The sequence below is a fragment of the Canis lupus genome, chromosome 8 (genome assembly GCF_003254725.2).
Source record: "Canis lupus dingo isolate Sandy chromosome 8, ASM325472v2, whole genome shotgun sequence".
In the NCBI taxonomy this organism is placed as follows: Eukaryota; Metazoa; Chordata; class Mammalia; order Carnivora; family Canidae; genus Canis; species Canis lupus.
Window position 1 is genome coordinate 15,840,004 of NC_064250.1, and position 12,077 is coordinate 15,852,080.

The 12,077-nt window shown below is 33.4% G+C and overlaps 1 protein-coding gene across 20 annotated transcripts in view; it reads left to right on the forward strand.

Annotated features, from left to right (window-relative positions):
- The window catches only part of MIPOL1 (mirror-image polydactyly 1), a 326,942-nt gene that overhangs the window by 96,998 nt on the left and 217,867 nt on the right, over positions 1 to 12,077 (forward strand). For all 20 annotated transcript variants that reach the window (XM_025443782.3, XM_025443777.3, XM_025443771.3 and 17 more), the window contains one exon: positions 4,379 to 4,508. In XM_025443782.3, the coding sequence (XP_025299567.1) occupies positions 4,379 to 4,508 (130 nt within the window). The remainder of the gene's footprint in view (positions 1 to 4,378; positions 4,509 to 12,077) is intronic.

Genomic DNA, 12,077 nt, shown 5'->3' on the forward strand with positions numbered 1-12,077 from the left:
GAGGCCTATTGGCATTTAAAGTTTAGTAATTAGTGTTTTTAACCTTTTGATATGTCAGAATATTTCAGGGCATGACACATGTTTACCTGTACTTAAATCACTGTGTAGCATCATTTTGTCTATCCTATCTGACCTACAAATTAGAAGGGGGTTGAGGTTTTTTTAGAAATGTTTTAAAATAGCTGACACTTTACATTAGTTTCAGGTGTACAACATAGTGGTTCAACAATTGTACATGTTATGCTGTGTTCAGCACAAGTATGGCTACCATCTGTCACCATACAACGCTATTAAATAAAATTGACTACAGTCTTTATGCCGTACCTTTCATCCTTATGACTTACCCATTTCATAATTGGAAACCTGTATCTCCTACTCCCCTTCAACAATTTTGCCCATTTCCCCATGATCTTCCCCTTTGGCAGCCACCAATTTATTCTCTGTATTAATGGGACCATTTCTGTTTTTTGTTTTTTCTAATTTTGTTTTGTTTTTAGATTCCACATACAAGTGAAATCATATGGTATTTGTTTTTCTCTGACTTATTTCACTCAGCATAATACCCTCTAGGTTCATCCACAAATGGCAAGATTTCATTCTTTTTATGGCCATATATATATGACATCTTCTTTACCCATTCATCTATCAGTGGACACTTGGGTTACTTCCACATCTTGGCTTTTGTAGATAATGCTGCAATAAACATAGGAGTGAAATTAAAAGTGTTTCATAATATAAAATTTTAAAAATATCTTAGAATATTGTCACATTGTACAAATTAGTATGTCATTATAGTGTACAGTATACAATATAGAATGGGTTCTAAATAATTTTTCTTTTTTTTTAAAGATTTTATTTATTTATTCATAAACACAGAGAGAGAGGCAGAGACACAGGCAGAGGGAGAGGGAGAAGCAGGCTCCATGCAGGGAGCCCGATGTGGGACTCGATCCCCCGTCTCCAGGATCACACCCCAGGCCGCTGCGCCACCAGGGCTGCCCCTAAATAATTTTTCATTCAGTTCCTATGTGTAATTTTTAAATGCCAACAAAATATATACATGTATGTATATATGTACATACATGTATATAAATAGCCCAAATTAATCAAAATCCTCTTTTTAATATGTCTAAAAATGAAGCCATATTTTGTGAGTCTGTGGATCAAGGTTTGTAATGGTGGTAGTGGCATGGAACCAGTATTGTTGAGACCTACTTATTTGGCAAAGGCTTTCATATATTAGTTTTTTTTTCTAACAGGCTTTCATATATTATCTCAGTTCTTTTCTAACAGGTGGTATTATATACATTTTATGCACCTGAACTGAGACTAAAATAAATTAAAAATCTACAAAAACAGGTTGCCAAACTAGTATGTTGACACATTGAATCTGAATCAAAGCATATATTCTTCCTAATACACTATGTTGCTTTGCCTAAGCTGTTACGAGTATCCTTCCTGGAAAGAAATTGCATACATTTATCAGGGGGAATTAAACTCCATTATGGGCAGAAGTTTCTTTCAAAATGGCATGATGAATTGACTCATGGTAGCAGAACAGTATAGCGACAGAAAGCCACATAGAACTAATAACACTACTTTTAAAAATATATGAAAATTCTACTGGAAAGTACTGTTTCTTCCAAAAGCTACATTCATAACAATAATTTATTAACCTCATCTAACTGTTGACTGGAAAGCACTTGATTTTATGCAAGTGGATATCCTGTTGTTCTAGCACAATTTGTGTATAGCTTATCCACTCATCTGTCGATAGAATTTTTTGTTTCCTAGTTTGAGGCTCCTATAAATAAAGACACTATGAATATCTATGTGTAAGTCTTTGTATGGACATATGCTTTAATTTGTCTTGGATCAAGATCTGTGAGTAGAATAGCTGAGTCTTATGGTAAGCGTGTGTTTAACTTTTTAAGAAACTGACGAACTGACTGCACTATCCTGCATTCCCAGAGGCAGTAAATGAGGGTTCCAGTTGCTTTCCCCTCTTCCCAGTCTTTAATCATGCTTTCATTTTAGCCTTAGTGATAGGTATGTGGTAGTTATCTTGTAATTTTAATTTGCATTTCTCTATTGACTAAAGATGTTGCGCACCTTTTCTTGTGCTTATGTCTGCTCTGATAAAGTGTCCAGTTTTTAGCCCATTTTTAATTGTTTTTTTGTTTGTTTTATTATTGAGCTTTGAGAGTTTTAAAAATTATGTCTGGATGCAAGTCTTTTTATCAGATATATGCTTTGCAATTACTCTCCTTCCATCTATGGCTTATCTTTTAATTTTTTTACCCACATCTTTTGAAGAGTAGAGATTATTAATTGAATTAGATTGACGTCCAATTTATCAGTTTTTAAAAATGGGTTATGTTTTGGTACTATAATTAAGATAGCTTTTTAAAAAAATTTATTTATTCATGAGAGACACAGAGAGAGAGAGAGAGAGAGAGAGAGAGGTAGAGAGGGAGGGAGAGGCAGAGACAAGGCAGAGGGAGAAGCAGGCTCCACGCAGGGAGCCTGATGTGGGAGTCGATCCCGGGACTGATGTGATCTCCCAGAGCTCTCAATCTCTCTCACTATGCTCCAGACAACCTTGCTGCTGTTCCTCTAATACCAGTAGGGTCTTTGTATTACTTCGTATTTAATTTTGGGCTTGCTTTCTCTCTACTGTCTGTCTCTCTGTAATTGACTGTATACATCTCTAGGATGATAAAAACTTTTGAGACACTGTAGTCATATTCCTTAAAATTGGATGGATAACTGCCACAGGAATTTGATAAATATTTGATGAAAGAATAATAAATGAGTGAAGAAATGAATGAACATATTTCTCTTTCCTTGGGCTTACCTTCTTGGAAGTGATTTTGATTTTGCCTTTGCCAAAACATGTTCCATTCTATACTCTATACTGGAAAAGATATAGTTGACTTATTCTCAGGATTTTTTTCTTTTCTACCACTTATAATTTATATAATACAGCAATAGCTCTTAATTAACTATGCATTAATCTATGATAGATGTTAACAAAAACCAAATGTATTATGAACTAAAAGAACATTTCAAACATCTTTCCTAACTTTATTTTGTGATTTGACTGTATAAATAAAATTGGATTCAGTGATCTAGGTCTTTGAGCCCCTTTTTGTCTAACATTGCAGTAATGTTTTAATAGTTATGTAAAATTTTAGGTAGAAATTGTGCTTGAGGAATGACAATTTCAGATAACATCAAAGCTTCCTATTAGTGCTGCACAAATCTAGATGATGCCATTTGTATTAATGAGGTATATAAACGACACCCCCTGGAGATGCATAGTGCACAGCTCTGCCCCTGTTTGCTTTTCCTTGATCCCATTTTCTTTCCTTTTTTTCCACTATGCTACTGAGATAACCACTATCCTCACTTGATGATTATCATTTCCATGCTTGTTTTAATATTTTTACTAATTGTCCGTAAATAATAGGTAGAGTTGTTTTGCCTTGCACCTTGCAATTTTAGCCATAATTTAATTTTTTAAAGATTTTTTGTTTACTCATGAGAGACAGAGAGGCAGAGACATAGGCACAGGGAGAAGCACACTCCTTGCAGGGAACCTGATATGGGACTCAATCCCAGGACCCCGGGATCACGACAGATGCTCAACCACTGAGCCACCCAGGTGCCCCAACATAATTTAATTTTTGAAGTGTGTCCATTTGTCCATAGCTAATTCATTTTAAATGTTGTATTGTATTCCATTTTGAATGTTTAGTAATTTATTTATCCTTGTCCTGTTATTGGACGTTTGGGTTATTTCTAAGTTTTTGCTATTACAAACTGCTGCGTGTTTATACGTGTTTATACGTGTTTCCCTGTATACATGTGCAAGGATTTCCCTAGGCTGCATACCAAGGAGATTTGCCAGGTTATAGGCACATCTTAACTGTAATGAATATTGCCAAATTGCTCTTCAGAGGGTTGCAGAAATATATACACCTATCTTCAGTCTATGTGAGAGTTTCCTTTATTTCACAAGCTCACAGAATCTGTTATTATTTGACCTTTTAATTTATGTTTTTGTGGGTATGAAATGTATCTTGGGGATGCCTGATGATCCTAGGGTTCCGGGATTGAGTCCTGCATTGGGCTTCCCGCGGGGAGCCTGCTTCTCCTCTGCCTATGTCTCTGCCTTCTCTCTCTCATGAATAAATAAATAAAATCTTTTAAAATAAAGGTATCTCAGTTTTTCAGTAGCTTTTAAAAGTAATGTTTTTTCAAGTGATTAATACTAATTTAATTTAGTAAAATAATAAAATTGTATTTGCCTTTTATTTTTGTTTAAAGTATGCATTTTGAAATTTCTCTAATTATGGGTTATATATTTTGGTAGCTCTGATTGAAGAAGTATATTTTGCACAGAAGGAACGTGATGATGCTATTATGTCTCGACTGCGATTAGCCAATGAGGAGAGAGATGAAGCAATTGCACGAGCCAAGCATATGGAAATGTCTCTAAAAGTGTATGTATATGTTTAAAACTATATGTTACTTTCGAGCATTTATAAAGTGCATCTTTGTGTGGTGGTTACATATTAAGAAAAATTAAAAAAAAAAAAAAGAAAAGAAAAATTACTGATTCTTATCTGGTACACCAGTGAATTCCATATTCCCACAGTCTTTCTAAAACTTTTGACATGCAGGATGCCTGGGTGGTTCAGCGGTTGAGTATCTGCCTTCCACCCACGGTGTGATCCCGGGAGTCCTGGGATCAAGTACCACATTAGGCTCCCTGCATGGAGTCTACTTCTCTCTGCCTCTCTCTTTGTGTTTCTTATGAATGAATGAATGAATGAATGAATGAACGAACGAATGAATCAAGTCCCGCGATCGAGTCCCACATCAGATTTCCTGCATGGAGTCTGCTTTTCTCTCTGCCTATGTCTCTGCCTCTCTCTGTGTGTCTCTCATGAATGAATGAATGAATGAATGAATTAAATAAATAAATTAAATTAAATTAAATTAAATTAAATTAAATTAAAATTAATACATACATACATACATAAACTTTTGACATGCTGTAGTGGTTTGATGTCAGGGATAATAGTCACAAAAAAAGGTGAGGGAAATACACAGAATTGTCTGTACAGTTACTTTTTTTACTTCTTCATAACCTATTGTTGATGTCCTTACTCTACCTTCCTTTATGATGCCTCTTTTCTTCCCTCACTTATTACTGCTTTCTTAGTTTATTTAAAGTATGTGGGTTCTTTCACTGCTCTCTGCTTAATATACTCATTTTGATTATTCTCTACTCTTTTATTAGATGTATTATAAACCTTAATGACACTTGAAATAGAGTAGAGCCTGAGAATCTACGTTTTTAACAGGCAACCCAGGTGATTCTGATTTAGTAAATAATGGACCATGCTTTAGATAAACAATGCTCTAGAAATTATCCAATTTTAATGTGCCTTCAATCACTTGGGAAATCTTGTTAAAATGCTCATTCTCATTCATTGATGATGGAGTGGAGCTTAAGATTCTGTTTTTCTTCAAGCTCCCTGATATTGTAAATGATGCTTGTCTAAGGAGTCAGATTTTGGTAAAGGCTCTAGAGCATCTAGAAATATACCTGTAAGATAGGAACAATGCAGTAATGTAATATTTTATGATGATCCATCAATATACTTATTGAGTGTTTGCTCTGCCCAACATTGTACTAGGCTCCATGAGGGATTACAGTAAAGTACTAATTAAAACATTGTTCATTAGGGAGACAAAAAGTCATTAAATAATTAACATGACAGTGTTCAAGTTGTGATTAGGTGATGTGATTTGTTTTTTTGTTTAGATTAATGGCTTTTTTTTTTTTTTGATGGCTGATAGAGACTCATTCATTATAAGGCATTAAACTCATGGAATAATAGAAATAAAGAAACCAAAAAAATTTACCTGAATTCCCCAGTGCTTACTCCCAGATAACTATCTTTATCAATAGAGAAACATTATTTCAAACATTTCCTTTGCTTACATAGTTAAATACTGTTATCTACAAGAATGGATGATTGGTGGTTAAATGGATATATTCATAGAATTAATTTGATAAAAATCAAATAATTCTCTACATGTTGTTTTATTTGAGAGGCAATATAATGTAGAGGTTAACAGCACAAGATCCAGATCCAGACATTTGTATTTGAATCTTGGCTCTGTTGCTTCCTAGCTGTATGGCCGTAGACAAACTACTCAGAGTCGCTGGTACTGAGTTTTTTTTGTCTACAAAATAGATAAATAGTACTTACTTTGTGTAAGCTGTTATGAGGACTAAATGATTTAATATTGAAAAGTTCCTGGCTCGTAGCTAGTGCTTTGTGTTACTTGAATGTGGGAGAAATAATCAATTGAAGTGAAACTAAAAAAATTTTTGAACTTCATGCAAAGTTTTCTTAAAATAAGATATATTAATATATATCTTCATGCAAAGTTTTCTTACAATAAGATATATTAATAACCCAAAGATCCTTCAAAATGTAAGAAAAGAGACTGAAAAACATTAAGATGTTGGATCATCAATTCTTTTCAGTTTTTTGGAACATGCAGTGTTTCAATTAAATAGTACCATTTGACTTTCAGCTATGAAATAAGTTTTAAATTCCTTTTTTCCTTTATAAATTCTAGTTTTAAAATCTTTGTAAAAGTTGTATTAGATTCTGTAGACATAGTGCCACACTGTTTAATTTTGAAATTATATTTAAAAGGATTGAATAATCATTATTGTAATTTTTATCATACATTACATTTTTACATTTCTTATTTTGGGAAATCCCTGGGTAACCGAATTTTACTTTTGAGGAAGGGCTAATAGATAGGTACTTTATTCTGAGATTTAGCATGCATCAGACTGGCTTTGTGTTATTCTTAAATTGGTTATGAATAAAATTATTGAGTTAAGTATTTTTTATTCTAAATATTGTAATAATGTTACTCTATTTTTTGACATTGAGTTTGACTCAAAAGAAGTCGGGTCACAGGTTTTTTTTTTTTCCCCCTTAACTTATATGGGACTTGCTTTGTTTTTTGGTTTTTGGGCTTTTTTCTGCCTAGATACCTGAAGGATTCTTTGTTCTTGAAGTAGAACTTAATCATGATATTTGTGTTGATTCTCCTTTAATAACATATTTGGAACTCACACCAGGCCTCTCTAAGGACTATTTGATTCTTCTTTTAGTTCATGGAAATTTTAGATTTATGAATTTTGTATTCTGTTTGTTAGAAACTCTTATTCTTATGTTGGGGCACTTTGTCTTTATTACCTGTTCAATAATAGTTTGAATCCCTCTTTTTTTCTCTGCATTCATTGTGATAATCTCAAGCCTTTTCTTTATATTAGTAATTCCAATTGTTACTATTCCTGTCCCTATTTTTTCAGGTTCATTTATTAAATTTTTATGTATTCATTTGTTGGTTTATGGTTCTCAGCATGTTCCCTATGTTTTCAACTTCCCTTTTCAATCATTTTTTTGTTTTGGCATCTTCTCTTTGAACTTTCTTTTATTAAATTCATGTTCTTACTATCTTTTAAAATACCAACCACTGGCAAGAAAAGTTTTTTTCTTTTTTTTTTCAAAATTTTATTTATTTATTCATGAGAGACAGAGAGAGGCAGAGACATAGGCAGAGGGAGAAGCAGGCTCTTTGCAGGGATCCCAATGTGGGCCTCGATCCTGGATCCTGGGATCACGCCCTGAGCCGAAGGCAGACGCTTAACCCCTGAGCTCAGGTGTCCCAAGGGATTGCTTTTGGCCACCTTTCCCATATAGTCCTCTTGGCAGTGGGGTAGAGGTGATAGAGGTAGGGAAGATCTACCTGGGCTGTATACCCCTTCTTTCGGAGGTTCTGTGCTCTACCTTAGGGATTTTGTTTGGTGTCTTGCAGTGCATCACGGGCTTACTCTACCTATTCTTATGTACATCCAGATTCCATGGAGTATTACTTTTGGGCTTTTATTTGTTCCACCAGTGTAGTGGAAAATGGCCCTGCCTGATGCTTCATGCTTCCTTTGTAAAGATTCTTCAGTAATACAGGCTTCTTCTGTTTAGGAAGGATTTTACTTTTCTCTGGGCTATCTATGCAACTCATTAGTCTCTCAGGTTATTTCCAAGCTGTGCTGTATTAGTGAAAAATTCTCAGGTTAGTGAGCTCATTGTCTTTTCTCCATACCTGTTTTTATGGGTAAAAGGAAAAGTTAAGTGAACCCGACCAAAATCATTTCTCTACCCTACTTCTAAAAATTACTGTGTGATGTCCTGTTTCGTTTCCTTCACTATTTGACTAATTTTTTATCTTCTGTTCATATGGCAAATTTCTGTGTTTCACATTTCACTCCACTGTCTTTACTTAGACTTCCTTTTTTTTTCCCCAATAAACTTATTTTAGAATACTTTTAGATTACAGAAAACTTGCAAAGATAGTTCAAGGAGTTTCCATATAGCCATCTTCCAGTTTTCCTTTTTGTTAACAGCTTACATTAATTATGGTACGTACATTACAGGAGAGAAAGCAACATTGATACTAATAAACTAACTAGTTAGTTTATTAACTAAACCCCATACTAATTAGATTTCACTAATTTTTCTCATGTCCTTTTATGTTCCAAGATCCCATCTAAGATCTCATATTAATTTAGTTGCTATGTCTCCTTTGCCTACTCTAGTCATATTTTCTCAGACTTCCCTTGTTTTTGATGACTTTGACAATTTTCAAGAGTATTGGTCAGGCATTTTATAGAATGTTATTCAATTTGGGCTTTTCTGAATTTTTTTCATGGTTACATTGAGGTATTGGTTTTTTGACACAAGGAGTACAGGGCCTCTAGTGCCATTTTCATCATATTATTTCAACATTATGCTATCAGCATGACTCAACACCAGTGATGTTAATCTTGATCACCTAGCCAAGGTAATGCTTGCCGTGTTTCTCCACTATAAAGTTACTACCAACATACCCCTTTCATATTTCTTGAAGCAGATTACTTAAGTACAGCCTATACTCAGAGGTGGGGGCTGAGAGGTTAATTGAGCTCTCCTTTCTCAGGGACAAGATCTACATAAATTATTTCTAATTTTTTAGTATAGGAGATATATCTCTTCTCTCTCATTTATTTATTTGTTTATGTTAGTATAGATTCATTGATAATCATTTAATACCTTGGGTTATAATCTAATCCTGAGTTAATTATTTTGTTTCTGGAAGTGTTCCAGCTTGGCCATTGGAAGCTCTTTCAATTGGCCTCCATATCCCTTTGACATGTCCCCATCCTTTTAATTTTTAAACACTTTTCTTACTTTTTTGTTACCACAGAATGCCCCTATACATCTTTGGGATGTATAGGAATGTACCTCACCCATAGTATCAGCCATTCCTCAAAGGGCTGTGATTCCTCTTTTTGGGAAATGGTATTAGAAACCAAGATCTGGATGCTGGGTGTGCTCATTGTTATTTTATGTGACTACTTCTAGGCCCAATCAACAGAAAAAGCCAGAAAATATATGTATGTATACTGATATATATACATGTTTTTTTTTCTACTTTTTGATGATTTTGAGTAAAGTTGCTATAAGCATTTGCATACATGTTTTTGTGGATATGTTTTCAAATCAAATGGCTAAACCTAGTAACATAATTCCTAAGGCCTGTGTTTAATTTGTGTTAACGTTAGAAGGAACTGCCAAACTCTCTTCCAGAGTGGCTGTACTATACCATTTTGCATTCCTATCAGCAGTGAATGTTTTTTGTTCTCTTACTGGTGTATTTAGCAGAACATAAGTTTTAACTATTGATGAAATTCAATTTATTGATTTTTTTTTTCTTTCATGGTTTGTACTTTTGGTATTGAATCTAAAACCCATTGCTTTATATAAGGGGACACAGGTTTTTTGAAATCTTTTGTTTTCTTCTAGAAGTTATAAGTTTCATGTTTTACATTTAGATCTGTGATTTATTTTGAGGAATTTTTGTGTAAATTTTGTTTAAGGAGTTCGTTTTTATGGAAGTGTTTAGTTTTTTTTGGTTTTTGCAAATGAACATTCATTAATTCCAGTATCATTTGTTGAAAAGGCCATCATTTCCCTGTTAAATTTCCTTGGCACTTTTGTCAAGAACCAGTTCATTATATTAGTGTAGATTAATTTCTGGACCTTATTTTCTGTTCCTTTGATCTGTGTGTCTATTCCTTTGCCAATACCACATTGAATCTTTATAGTGTCTGAAGTCTGAGAATGTTAACCTTCTAATTTTCCTCTTTTATTGTAGAATTGTTTTCGCTATCCTAGTCCCTTTGCTTTTCCATATGCCTTTCAAAATGAGTTTGTTTATATCTACAGAAACACTTGCCGGTGCCAAATTTTTTTAAACATAACTTTTAAAGATAGATGTCTCTTTTGTTTCAGTTAATACTTTCATTATAACTATAACTCTCCTTTGGGAGATTTGCAAGTACTGTTACATTCAATTTATTAGCTGCTGCACAGTGCTGTATTTATAAGTACTTCATGACTGTAAATCTTGTTACATAGGTTGATTACCGATTTTATTTATGAAATTTGCTTCTAAATAGATTTTTTTATCATTTCACAAATCAAAAAAACACCCCAAAGATAACAAATTACCTTTTCATACAATATCACAACTCCTCAAGGTAGATAATGTTTGTGCTTTATGGGTGGAAAAAGCTTTCAGTGGTTGACTACTTGCCCAAAGAGTCCACATTGTAGGACTTACCTATCTCTGGCTTACATAGGCAACTCTAAGTTACCGTATCCCAAATGACACTTATTAATTCATTTTTAAAACCTTATTCTTCGTTGATCCCTAGGCCCAGTCAGTGGCATAACCATCTGCCCACATATCCAAATCAAAACTGCTTCCTCAGAGCCTCTATTAATTTTGTTTCTTAGTTTTGTTCATTCTATCTCTTTAATTGTTAGCTCTAAAATGAGCCTATTTTTTTTTTACCTTCCATTGTCTAATTTGTACATGTATTTGTTACTATTTTTTATTACAAAATATTAAAATTAGGGTACCTTGAAGCAGACCCTTTTTCATTTTGTTCTTTGTAGCATTTATATTAAGGGAAAAAAGAAAAATACTCAATCCCAAGCGTTTTCTTTTAGTTATTTAGTCCATTCAATAAATACTTACTGACTATGTACTAAATGTCAGGTTACTTGGAACACAGCATTATGGCCCCAGCTTAGTTAAAAAGATAGACATTAGATAAATAATTATATAAATACTTAAAATAATATTTTTTGTTTTTTTAATATTTAAAATAATATTAATTGATATGAGTAATTATTGGTTCTTAGGAACACTTTGTAGTCAGCTCCTACAGAGACTATTCTTTTATAGTCTACAGGTGCAAGTTGGGGAGATAAGGAAAAATCATAAAGAAGGAAGAAAACTTTAAAAGAATAATATGTCCCCATAGTTTTAAATATCACTGTGGATGTTCTTTTTTTATTCAATTGAGGTCTATTGGTTCTGAACTTTCAATACTGCATGTAGATGAATTCCTTATTGAGGTAGAACCAATTTATAATGGAGCTTTGCTTGACTAAAAGGCGTTTTTAGAGGCCCTGAGTTACAGGTTGAAATAATACACATTATTTCACATTTCTTTTTGTTTTAGTTCCTTACTGCTTGCTTCCTGTAACCTCCAAATTCCTTCTGTCATTTTCCTTTCATCTTTGCCAGTTCTGATCTGCATCTTTTTGTGATGTCTGTTTTGTCTTATATTCTGCCACTTGTGCCTTCCCTACCCTTTGAATCTTCAATGCTTTTTTTTCTTTTTCACTTTTATCTAGAACTAGGAAAAAAGTAAAAAGGATTCAAGTTAAAATGACTAAAATTTACTTTCTAATATAGACATGTTTGTGTAAGTATATTCCAACTTTTGAGATCATGATATTCAATCTCTTCAGTTTTTTTTTTAACATACTAAGGTGGCACTGTATAAAAATTAAAGAGAATAAAAAGCAATTTGGAGTTTTTTGATTAGCTGATCACTCGTTCCTTTTATCATCTGAGGT